The 13,241-nt window shown below is 39.3% G+C and overlaps 1 protein-coding gene across 4 annotated transcripts; it reads left to right on the top strand.

Moving 5' to 3' along the window:
* The first annotated feature begins 438 nt into the window (after nucleotides 1–438).
* On the top strand, nucleotides 439–7,712 carry LOC144039413 (serine/threonine-protein kinase pdik1l-B). Of its 4 annotated transcripts, none has more exons than XM_077552728.1 (4): nucleotides 439–609; nucleotides 1,084–1,787; nucleotides 2,447–2,672; nucleotides 6,010–7,712. In XM_077552728.1, the coding sequence occupies exons 2-4, from the start codon at nucleotides 1,095–1,097 to the stop codon at nucleotides 6,246–6,248; spliced, it is 1,158 nt and encodes a 385-aa protein (XP_077408854.1). In that variant the 5' UTR covers nucleotides 439–609; nucleotides 1,084–1,094; the 3' UTR covers nucleotides 6,249–7,712. The 4 variants fall into 4 exon arrangements, with proteins under 4 accessions (XP_077408854.1, XP_077408852.1, XP_077408855.1 ...); XM_077552726.1 differs by having other exon boundaries at nucleotides 1,081–1,787; XM_077552729.1 differs by lacking the exon at nucleotides 6,010–7,712 and adding an exon at nucleotides 3,980–4,269 and having other exon boundaries at nucleotides 1,081–1,787.
* Nucleotides 7,713–13,241: the final 5,529 nt, after the last annotated feature.

The raw sequence follows: 13,241 nt of genomic DNA, 5'->3' as shown, positions 1-13,241 counted from the left end.
CCAACTCCACAACAACTTTTAGGCATGATTTTCTTAGAGCTTTGTATGCTAGTAGCAATTATAGACAAAATCAGTACAATAAGAATACACAGTGTGTTTTCACCGTGTAAGAGACGTTGCATTGTTGAAAATTGGAAATATCAGAAATGCCCGGATGTTCGGAATTGTCCATACACATACCAAAAATCTAAAAAACGTCACAACAATGAGTACTCAACTAATAATGATTTCGCCTAAATAAACTCACAAAGTGACTTACAAAGTGGCTTGCTGATTACTGCGTTGTGGCAATAGGCAGTTTTTTTTTCCTACCTTCTGTCATCGCATGGCAACCAGTCACCACTGTGATTGGCTGAAAGCAATTCAAATCATACACAGCATGCTCTGAAATGGCTCATCAAAACACAGGGCTGAACTTGTGCGGCCAATCACGATTCGTGTACGCTCTAAGCGGGACGGTCCGAATGCGGAAGTAGGCATTCGTAGTTTTGTTTTGTTTCTTTTTTTTCCCCTCACGGAAATGTGAAACAAATTCGCGATGCAAGGCGGGTTGTTTACAACTTTTTCAAGTTAATTGTCGGTGCGGTGGTAATTTCAGCTATTTTGAGGGTAAGTTAAGTTTAATGAAGGTGTGCGTCGCGAGGCGCTTTGACAAAAACAGTGCGGTGTCTGACTGTATGTACGCTTTAGTCTGGTTTAGGTTTTTAAAACATTCGGCCAAGCGCCATGTTGTCAAACGCCGTAGTGTCTACTTTAACTTGTACCAATTTGAAGCCCTTGTTCAGTTATATGCGTGTGTGAATGCTGAGATGGTCTCGCTGTTGAGCTATAACTCGTTTTCATTCAATTATTCACTCTACGTATGACTTTATTACTGCGTTACGTCCTTCAAACATGCTGACACATCCTCATATTGTTTTAGAATTTCTATGACATTCAGGAATTTTATGGATTAATTGTCCAGGCTGAGATTTTTATTTTTATTTTTACGTTTGTCACCATTCTCTCTAAATGTATGATTTAAGTGGAGTTTGTGTCCAAATGTGTATGTGGTATTTTACTTGTGTCATCCTTGTACAGCAGGCCTCTGAGACATGGAGGAGCTGTATACTTTAGAAAAGGAAATAGGACGTGGAAGCTATGGCGTGGTCTTTGAGGGTCACATAGCCAAAACAGGACAAAAGGTGGCTATCAAGCGTCTACCCTGCAAGGACCCGGAATGCATTGAACTCTACTTGCAAGAACTGTGGGCTATGAGAGCCACAGCCAAGAACCACATCAATGTTATTGCACTGCATAGCTGCCTCCTGCAGACAGGACGCAGGAGTTTGAAGCTTCTAAGGAAGGGCGAACTGCCTTTACATCTAGTTGAAAGTGTGCTTAAAGGCAGTGTTGGGCAAGATAGAGTTTCCCAGTGTAACACTCAAAGGAGGACTAAATCTATGTCCAGACTTCAAGACAGGACCAACACTCTTGCATCAAACTCTCCTTACCCGTCAACTCCCAAAAGGCGTCCAAATAGATCCAGAAAGAGGCTGTCCCAAATAGAGGATGAGCAGACAGGATGCCTGCGCTGCTCGGCCCTTTGGCTCGTGATGGAGTACTGTGACGGAGGTGACTTGAATCACTACCTGCTCTCCAGGCCACCGGACGCCCATGGGAACCAGAGTGTGGTGCAGCAGCTGAGCAGTGCCGTGGCCTTCCTGCATCATCTCGGTCTAATCCATCGAGACCTCAAGCCTGACAATGTGCTTGTCTGTATTACACCAAATGGCCCTATTTTTAAAGTAGGTTCTACATTTCTGTAATTGGATAAATATCTATAAATATAAAATATTTTGTCTTGGATTGACCTATATTGATTGTCATTTGTTCGACCATTTATTTGGGAAAATAATACACGTAAATCAAATGCAAGGAGACATTTTAATGTGACTTTTAATTAGGTATGCATGATAATATCGGTGGTCGATAATTATCGACCGATTTATAACAGATAAACCAGATAATAAAGAAATCTGCCGATAATAATAGACTTGCCGCATTGCTCCATCTGTTGTGGTCGTGGCTCAAGTTGCGTCTCCCCAAAAATGTTACCCTCGCATTTTTTTGTAGAATTTTAAAAACATGACTTTTGTTTTGGCAAACTCAAAATTTGTTACTGGTTGTCTTTGAAGTAGAGATATCAAAAAAATTCTGCTTCATGGTGCGTTACACAATGTTTCAATGTATTTGTACTTAAAGTAGGACTCGAAAGTATAGTTATATTCAAGTTAATTTTGCAAACAATTATCGGCCTATTAATCGGTTATCGACATCGGCACGTTCTAAATTATTGGTTTTTCGATATCGGTTGAAAATAGCATTATCGTGCATCCCTACTTTTAATGAGTTTTGCAATGCATACATATTCCATGTACAGTTGTGTATTAATGTCTACGTCTAGGTGGCTGACTTTGGTCTGAGCAAAATGAGTGAGGGTCTGCTGGATGGAACCCTGACCAGGAAGCACTTCTCTTCCACTTGTGGCTCAGACTTTTACATGGCTCCAGAAGTTTGGGGTGGATTGACCTATACTGCTCAAGCAGACATCTTTTCGCTAGGTGTGATGTTTTGGGCCGTTCTGGAGAGACTCACCTTCCTGGAGGAAGAAACCACACAAGAACAACTTGGTGAGTCTACAATGGGCACAAATTATTCATTATTCACCACACTCAACACCAGTTGCTCCTTTATTTATGTCACAGTCACCATTATGTGGCTCATCCGAAATCTGTGTTGACTACACTGGTAAAAATTTGCTACCACAAATGTTGTTTAACATTTACAATTGCCAGCCCAGACCAATTTATGATAAAATAGGGAAGGAAAAATCACCATGAACACACCCTACCTACACCACAGGACACTTGGTTAGGAATATTTCTTGCAGACATCTGAAAATGCAGCATTTTCTGACTTTGATTGGAGGAGAGAAAATCAGTATGTGCTCTACCAGGCAGAGCCTCAACTGGGAGGTCAAAAAGGTTGTGTGTGTGTGTGATCTTACAGGTTGGTGATGCGGCGCACTGAATTGAGTTTGACTCCATTAACTGCGACATATTAAAAGTGTCAGATACTATACATCATGCGTTCGTCAAGCATGGCCGATGAATCGTTAATGTAAACGGCAGCAAGATGAGGGATGGTTGAAAATTTTGAGAAGGGATTAAAGCGGCACTGTGCCTCTTAATTCAAGACAACAGTGCGTGTGTGTCTCCCTCGCCTGTTGCTTTGGGAATCTCAGATAACAATTTGACTATGGTAATAGAATTCATTAATTCAAACAGTCTTTTTGTAAGGTTCTACATTAATGAAGATTAATTAAAACTTGATGTTAATGAAAAATGCAGGTGAGCTGGTGTTTTTTTTAATTAGCCTTGAAGTCATTTGAGTTTTGATGTAACAGCTCAGCCCAAGGAAATATGACCTTTATATTTTTATGCCCTGTTTTTGCAAGCGGCATTTTATACATTACAGCACAGGGCTCACTTCTATCTAGTGATGAAAGGGTTATGACGTTAATTTTTTTCCAAAAAGTCTTTCTGGCCAAAATCAACCTGGTGGCGGGCTGATATGAACCATTATCCTCAAGTTTAGTGTCTACATTAAAACCTCCCAGGGTCAGTGATGCTCTTATTAGGCTGGATAAAAATGGTTACGATTGGAGGGGGAGAGCGAGAGATTTCAGTAGCATCCCAAAAAAGAACAGAGGCAAAATGGAATTTAGCAGATCGCAATCCTCTTTGTCAGGCAGATAATGGGAGAGGCGGCTGGAGGCATTTCACAGATGGATAAAATGCTCTGCCACTTGACTCTTTCCTTTTACAATAGTCACACATTTACAGCATTTGACTTTGCAAAAGAAAGAGCATGTAGTCATGGATATTGATATAAAGTCACTGTTTTTGGCACTTCACTTTTCCGCATCGCTTGGCAGGCCGGCTAGTGTGTTTGAAAAAGCGAGCACCCGTGAAGCATTGCAGATCATCACCATTTCAACTTTTCCACCTATACTTTTACCTTTCTTTATTTATTGTTTAAAGGGGAAAACAGTCAATATGTGTGCAAAGTCATCTTATAACTGGGGATGGGTAGAGAACAAAACAATCACATTCAAACCCATTTTAAATAGTAGTCGATACAAAGTTGCCTTGTTAAGGACATATTTGTATGTACTGCAAAGTGTTAGTTATGTCAATATTTAATAAAACTTTCGTTTTCATAATACCTAATGTGTCATTATTCCATGATATGTTTTTTTTTTCTTTTTTGAAAATGAATCAGCAAATTTACTGGTCATACATGCGTGATCAGATGAAAAATGTAGTTGCACGGTCTTAAATTTGCCAACATTTTGGGGCAGTCTGGAGCTATGTGATTGATTATTTATCAGAATGCTATTTGCTAATGTGCAACATTTGCGTGTGTGAAAAAAATTATGTTTTTTAGAAGGTTCTTGGGCCTCATTTTTCAAATTTTCACCCCCACCCTCCATGGTGGTCTTGGAACTTAAAAACGGAACTTATGTTTACCCCACAATCTACATCTTTCAGCAAAAGCCATGGTTCGCAATGAGCTTCAAAAACAATTATTTCAGTAATCGGTTAATCTGTCGATTTATTTTTTTTCAATGAATCAAAAAAAACATTTAAAGTTCCGTCCCTTTTTTTTATTTTTTAAATATGACATTAATTGAAATCGATAGTGTATGAATTAATTATGTTTTAGCTACTCGTGTCTGTAACGAGAGGAAAAACGGCAAAAATGTTGATGGATGTGTTCCAAAGTGAAAGCAATTGTTTTATTATGGTTCAAAACAAAGATAATCAGTCTACTTTCATGGAGGACTACAGAAATCTGAGAATATTTACTGTTGAGTTGAAAAGATATGTAAATCATTTATCGATTAATTGTTAAAAATAATTAGATGAATTTGATCATCAATTAGTCGTCGACCTCCACATCAGAGTGACCTTCTTTTTAAAAGGTATGCATAAATCGGGAGATCGGTTGGAAAGTAATTCATTCATACATTTTTGTTAACGCCAAATGAAGTTCAGATGTTTTATACTTGTCTTATTTGGACACATACAGGTGCTTGTCAAAAAATTAGAATATCCTCAAAAAGTTGAATAATTTCCATAATTCCATTCAAAAAGTCAAACTTTCACAGATTATAGATTCAGGGCCCACAACTTTAGTGATTTCATGTATTTATTTGTTTATTTTTACATTATTTGGGCTTCCATCTTATAAAACCCATGAAAACCGGATGTCCCCAAAAATTTATAATGTTAAGAAATCACCATGCATACTTCCCCGTGTTTTGCATGGGAAAAATAGATGGATGGTATTTTCAAAACGATATGTCAATCTTTATCGTACCGTATTACAAGAGGAAAACAAGGTTCACAATATGGTGCTATCAAGAGGAAAATGAGGGCCACCACACCCAAAAACAAAGAGCTGACAGCAAGCATCAATAAAGCCTGGGCTTTCAGGACCCCCAGGCAATGCCACGGGCAGTGGTTAAGGCAAGGGAATCCAACCAACTATTGAAGATTGACATATTGTTTTGAAAATACCTTCCATCCATCTTTTTTTTGCCCATTCAAAAAAACTGGGAAGTATGCATGGTAATTTCTTCACATTATTCAACTTTTTTGACATCCTGTTTTCATGGGTTTTATGAGCTGGAAGCTCAAATAATCTAAAAATAAACAAATAAATCACTTAAACTGTGGGCCCTGAATCTATAATCTATGAAAGTTTGACTTGTTGAATGGAATTACGGAAATTATTCGATTTTTTGAGGATATTCAAATTTTTTGACAAGCACCTGTATGTAATCACATACAAGCCATGGTCTCCCTTTAATGATTCATTCATGGCTCAACAAACATAATTTTTTCCCTCTCTTTCCCTATGTTGATGATGATTTTTTTTGCGCTTATGTTTCCTCTTTAGGCGCTTACGTGTGCAAGGGTCGCTGGTTGATGCCACTGGGCGAAGCTTTGTGGGAGAACGCCGACCTCCAGCTGTGTATCCCCATAAAGTGGAAAAGAGCATCCCCGCTGCCCGCCCCTCCCGGCCCGGCCATGTGCGGCCTGCTTTTCGACATGCTCGCCGCAAACCCGGATTCCCGGCCCGTAGCGGACCAGCTGGAGTCCAGAGTGCGCGGCGCTCTGAAAGAGGACTCCCACTGAGACAAAGCGCTCCTAATAGCCACAGCCATGGCGGAAACGTTGCCTGTGGAGCCAATTGACTGCAGCGCTTCCTCCATGAGTAAATAATGGTGCAGATAAGCGGGGAAAGCAAGGCCACCTCAAGCGATTCAAGGTGATTGTGGCTGCTTAGTTTATCGGGAAGTGCTGCTGTTGATCAGACTGGGAGCTGTCATCCTTCGCTTGCCATGTGAGTCCATCTTCCCTTTGTCGCCACAAGGGTTGAGATAGGAGAAAGTTTGCAGTAAGACCTGAGTTCTGAACCTCGAACCTCAGAACTGTGAGCAAGACATTCCAACCAATATATAATCTACAAAATTGATTTATTTTATAAAGCGAGTCAGTGCTGTCAAAGTTAAAGCATTAACTAATTCATTAATCACACCAAAATGATTGCATTAATCATGTATTAACGCAGATTAATCGCACTACTAACTCTTTGACTGCCATGGACGTTAAAAGACGTCAAGTAAAAACCTATGGAGGGCGGCCAATGACGTTAAAAGACGTCATCCATTTATTTATTTATTTTTTTTAAACGGGTGGAGGAAAGCCTTGGCCAGCTGTGGTGAAAGTTTCAAGCAGATCTAGTTAGCATAATGACTATTTTTGGCCCTTAGATGGCAGCAATGACTCGCTTTTGACAAGATTGGGTAGGCGTCAGTTGAAGACGTGAGGTGGAGCTAGAGGGGACAATGGCTGGGGAAGGGAAGAGAACATGGCGACCGGTTGCAAGCAGTTTTTTTCAAAGACGAAAAGCATCGACCAACGCTAAAGAGCACATTGATGACGACGATGATCATCATCGATGATGATGATGGTGACTCCGAGGTTGGAAGCATTGACGCGGCAGTAGAAGACGTGAGGCGGAGCTAGATGGCTGAAGAAGCGAACAATGGCGACCGGTTGCAAGCAGCTCACACTTGGGAATTTTTTTCAAAGACGAAAGGCATCGACCAACACTAAAGAGCACATTGATGACGACGATGATCATCATCAATGATGATGATGGTGACTCCGAGGTTGACGCTGAAGTTGCAAGCGTTGACGCGGCGGCTATGACGACGTCATAAAGGTTCACTGGCTAGCGATGCTAACACTGGAAAACGCGGAGCACAACCGAGCACGCTCAGGCGGACGTTCAATCGGACGACGAAGAGTGCCCCGGGTCCAATGCATATTCATCGGAGGAGTGGGTACAGTCTGCTACTTGCTATTCCCCGGAAAAAAAGGCCGTCAAGAAAGTGTAACGTCTGCACGCGAAACAGACAATCGAAGTGAAACTAATCTGTTGTGCAAATCCTGCTGCGACTCCTTGCATGCATGGGAGCGTTACAAAAAGAAAAACTGTATTTGAAACATCCACATAATTGTAAATAGTACCACAGTTGCACACATTTGTAAATAGTTTGCGAAATTGTTTTGTCAAATTGTTACACTGTTGAATGGAAATAAACGTATTTTGCAACCAAAAAACACTTTTTCATTGTTGGTGATAGCGTTTTACAGAAGTAAAGCACTATTTAGGTGTTTGTGGCATCATTCATGGACAAAAAGAAGTGTAGAATTCACTAGAGTGCATGAAATAACATTGTTTCACAAAAAGCTCTTTTTCTCCGCTTTTTGTTTCAAAACAGAGCATTTCGGTGAAACTAACCATTTTCAATTGTTGATTACTGAAGAACGGAATAAGGTAGAAACAAACTTTTTTTTTCTGATGAAAGATGAGAGTTCAATCTTTCATTTGGTAGTATGTGTGTTTCCATAGTCCAAACACAACATTTTCTGTGGACCTTGAAAGATCAGTCAAAATGCTTAAATCGGCTGGCACTGGCGACATCCCGTTTCTGAAAACGTCTGGCAGTCAAAGAGTTAATTTTGACCGCAGATGATCCTTTAGCTGACAGCGGATGGTTACGTTAAAGGTAGCACAGGTTGTTTGAGCAATAAACATAACTACACATTTAATAAATGTTTATGTATGACATTCAGAATATTTGTTCATGTCATATTGAGGTAATTTTCGTTCCCATTTTAAATGATACAAGTAATTAACTGTTTAGCAAAAGGAGGATGATGAGCGTGTGCAGTAGATCAAAAAATGTTGAAGACGTCCTCATAACATTAAATGCCGAAAGGAATAACACAACAGGTACTCTTCAAATTTAGCCGGCAAAGAATGTTGATAAAAAAGTCTTTTTAATTCAGCGATTAATCAAAATGCTAAAATGTGATTAATCTGACACAAAAAAATTAATAGTTTGACAGCTCTAAAAGCGACAAATATTGAAATTATATGTATATTATATTATAAAATTATAAAAGAAATGTTGTACACGAATTACTTTACTGAATTAGGCTATACTTGTAAATGTTTAATGGGTTTGGGACCCCGACTGAGCTGTTGCCTGTACATCCATGTTCATCCATTTACGTAGCATAACAAGTACACACGGAGCTCTTCTGGGACTTTCTCAAGTTGCGTTCGATGAAAGTATGATGCTGTTGCCGCCGGCCGTTCATTAAAAGGAGCATGTTGGAGGTAAAAGTCGTTTCACATTGTAAACGACTATAATGAAACCCGAGAGATTACTGCTGCTGCTTTATGTAAATAGATTGTGATGTTGATTGCATTTTTTTGAGTCGAAATTTAATTAAATTTGACTTTCTTTTAATTGCCCCAATGGAATTTGTAATTGTTGTGTTCATTATGTCAGTAAGCATACAGATTTTGCGCTATACACGAACCGCTTACCGGGCTTCTAGATGTGCAAGAGACATAAAATAAATCTATTAAATAATAACATACATAAGCTTTTGGGGTTGATTTAAATGTATTTCTTTTGGTATTACACTTAACTTTTTTTTCCATCTTACACTCGACAAATAATCCATACGAACAAAAAAACTAACTAAAACTAGTACTAAAACTAAAAGGACGCACTTACCAAAAAATAAAAACTAACAAACCTGTTTTAAAAACTATCAATCCATCCATTTTCTGAACTGCTGTGTCGTGGGCGTGCTGGGGCCTATCCCAGCTGCTTTTGGGCAGTGAGTTCAGGTACACCCTGAACTGGTTGCCAGCCAATTGCAGGGCACACATAGACAAACAACTATTCACTAATTAAAGCTAAATGAAATTAAACAACAAAAGATCAAACAAAAAAACACTAAAATGAAAACTCCAAGAATATTATAACTCTAGTCTTCTAAAATCAACCTTCTATACTCACTTTAAAAATTGAGTTCTTTAGGCACAATGTTGCCACAAAACGGTGCCATTTTTTTTTTTGGGGGGGGGGGGGGTGAATTTGCAAATCGCAAAATTGCGGGGAAACACTTTACCGAGAAAAAAAGACAACAATCTTATCACTTTTCTCACAAATGTTTTTACTCAGTGTACATTATTAATGTGGCTTGATCTCTATAGAAACAAGCACAAGAAAGTGACAAAGATACTAAATTCAATTTATCTAAGATCAAATGGTGGTGGCATTAATCCAGTGTGTGAACTGTTAACTAAAATTGTGATTTGACCGCTCGGTGAAATTAACACGGTGGTGGGTATTTGTGTGGTCCATGTGCTACATACACACAATGAACTGCTGCCTGCGCAATTGAAAACACATCTTTTAGGATTTATAAAGCGCACCAATCCAGTTGCAAAATTAATGGGTATAAATAAACACGTCACAATCCTTGTCATTTCCTTAATGTATGTCTGAGTCAGCCCATTGTTTGCGTCTGTAACAGCTGCGTGGGTGTGACTGACTGTGTGAATGACAACTATTTCATTGGGCTTCGGGCACAAACATTTGTTCTACACAATTTCTGGGCAATTTGAGCAACTGCTGCTTCTGCTTGGACCGCATACGTTTTATAATATCAAAAATTGTTTTTAGCATCTTTACAATGTAGTGTGTACATTTACCAGGATACAGTGGGATAAATAAGCCAGCACATTGCACACTGTAGTTTTTACTGGCATGGAGCTCATATAGTGACTGGCTTTGAACCACACTTTTTTTTTTTAAAACACCACTAATGCTGTTGAGCAGAATTAATGTTGCACCTGTTTTTTTCTTCTAAGAATGCAACAAAAGTTTAAAATCTATTTTCTACAGTTAGCATGGACGTTTTATGATGTTTGACTAATATGCCATGAGCCAAAGTAGTAGGAAACCCACTGAACGTGCCACAGCCAAAATCCTTCACACACACAGGCTGTACCTTGACTCAGGAGTTTCATTTCTTCCATGTCCGAACTCGTAACGTTCATCCATCCATCATTACTTATTTATCACATCAATACACCACATACTAATCTGTTCCAGTCACCCTAGAACACAATACTTAATAAAGAGAAATAAAATGATTTGTGAAATGGTGTTGCCGTGGAAACGCATTGTTTGTCAAAGGTCAATAATGCTGAATACATGAATTTTCTTGGTGTTAATGCATATAGACGCTCCCCTACTTACGAACATTCGAGTTACGAACAACGGTACATACGAACATTTCTGCGCGTACAGTATGTCGAAAAATGTTCGGAAAGAGATGCTGTAAGTTAGATTTTGTATTGCGCGTAGTGCTTCTTTCCGCCGCTAATACCGACGCTTGGCGCTGTGAGAGCTCATTGGAGGCTCAGCAACGTGTCGAGGAGGAGGAGGAAGAAACGCCGGTCCCCATGAAGGAGGAAATAACTTTTGAAGCCGATTCCAGCGACGACGAAGAATCTCTCATGATATAAAATCCTCCTCTTCCTCCTCCTCCATCATCTCCTTAAGCATCGAGTACATCTTCCAAAAGTAAGTTAAACTTCATTTTATTTATCTTATTACGTACATGTACATACTGTGTGTGTCTCTCGCTCTCTCTCTCTAACATACGTAGTACAGTACAGTACTGTACGTATTCTCTCCATTTTATTAAAAGTTTTTTTCAGTACAAACCAATGCAGGTTACTTGTACAAGCCTTAAACATAGTTATATAAACCTTCAATATACTTATATAGGCTTTAAACATAAATTATAATACAAAATATAGCACTGAAGCAACTTACGAACAAATTCACCTTACGAACGATCGTCCGGAACGTAACTCGTTCGAAAGGTGGGGAGCGTCTGTATACAGAAGATAACACATAACTAGAAAAATTCCCGCGGAAATTTTGAATGGGACTGCTGACTCTTGTAAATGAGCTGAACAGTTTAAAATTTAAACGACTGGAATCGGTCAAGAAATGTGGAAGTTAACCATAATCAACATCAACTAAAAGTATCTCACTGTCCCTTTAAGAAAAATGCACTTTTCACGCACACACATTTGACTTGGAGACGTCACGCACCCACATTCCATTGATATTGTATGAGAGACGCACACCTCGAACAACGACTCAACGGTTCAAGATGCAGATTCAAGAAATGGCTCGTTAGAACGGCAAGGGTTTGGGGAACGCGAGCATGTTGTCACTTTTTTAATCGGATGAAAAATGACCAAATGAGAGCAGGTTGAAAACTTATGATTTATCCAAAATGAAGAGGAAAAAGGAGGTGAATTTAACATGGAAAAGATAGGCGAGTTAGTCCGACTTCTCCTCGCTTAAAGTGAAAATAAAGGTGCTAAATGACACCTTAGCCAAATAAAAGTTAGTTTGTCTGAAAGAAGAGACTTGTCACTACAAAATGTGAGAATTTGATGTCTAGCGAGCAAAGATTGTGGCCATGGTGACGAGTTGAAGTGAAATTTTTGACTTTTGGAAATATATTTTTTTGGTTCCCGCCACTCAAAGCCTAATTGCTCCACAGAGTGTAATAGAAGGCTATTTCGCTCACTGTCTTTGAACCCGCACAGGGGGGAGAGCTTTCATTCCTTAAAATAAATTTCGACACTGAGCTAAAGATGGGAAAAATTGCTACAAAATGAGCTAAAATTCATATCGGTCGGATAACGTATGCGCGCGCAGCGTGTCTTGGAAAAAGGTGCCTGATCTGTAATTTGTCCCCCCTTTCTCCATTCATTTCCTATGGGAGTTTTTTGGGAGTTTTTGGGGAATTGCGTCGCCATGGTAACTCGGAATTCCTAGAAAAGTAATGCCGCACCGAGTCAGATCGAGCCGCATCGTTTGATACCTCATTTTTCCCGGTGCGATCTACGGTACGGGCCGCATTTTTGCGGAAAAATCTGGGAATTTTCTAGGGTGGAGAGTAATATGTGCTGCTTTCAGCAGTCCCATAATTAGTAGTTTTATCTACTCAATTCAATGCACGTTCAAATTTAGTCGATAAACAAACAAAAAACACAAACTTTTTTTTATGGCGGTAGGCCTAATCATTCGATTATAAGAACAACAGATAAGGTAATCGATTTTTAAAAGGATTCGATACTAGTGACTAGTTTGATCTGACTTAAGGAGACTTATTCAAAGGAGTTCCAATGGTTTTTGTTTAGGTAAATATAAGAGTTACAATAAACAAAGGCAGGTTTATTATTTATTAAGATGTTATATTGTCATATTTTCAAGGAAACATTTATTTTTGTTTAATTTGGGTACAAAAATAGGAAGGCAATGACAAATTAAGGAGCCAAAATTATTTTTTATTTCATAATCTGAGCTACTTTCTACTTTTGGAGAATCACTATTCTTGAGTAACGGGCTACTCCTGTTATGACAAAAAAGTTTGGGGGTACACCAGACAAACAAGATTGGGAACCACTGGAGTAGCACAACCTGCTCTACATCTCCAAGTGTTGCAGAAAACATGAAACCAAATGGCTCCTGTACAAAAAAAAAAAAAAAAGACTCAGCAAAACTGAGAAGGGTGGGAGGGAAAGTCTTTTGCCATTTCACTGCTGATAAGCACCGACCGAGAGTAGAGAGAAAGTGTGAATGTGGCCGAAAGCTAAATGCGTCAGGACTGCAACAGCAGTCACGACACGAGCGCCGCATGCAGGAAATTACGTACGGCTGT

Source organism: Vanacampus margaritifer, chromosome 19, assembly GCF_051991255.1.
Source record: "Vanacampus margaritifer isolate UIUO_Vmar chromosome 19, RoL_Vmar_1.0, whole genome shotgun sequence".
NCBI lineage: Eukaryota > Metazoa > Chordata > Actinopteri > Syngnathiformes > Syngnathidae > Vanacampus > Vanacampus margaritifer.
The sequence above is the reverse complement of the archived record's forward strand: the minus strand, read 5'-3'. Positions and strand labels throughout refer to the sequence as shown.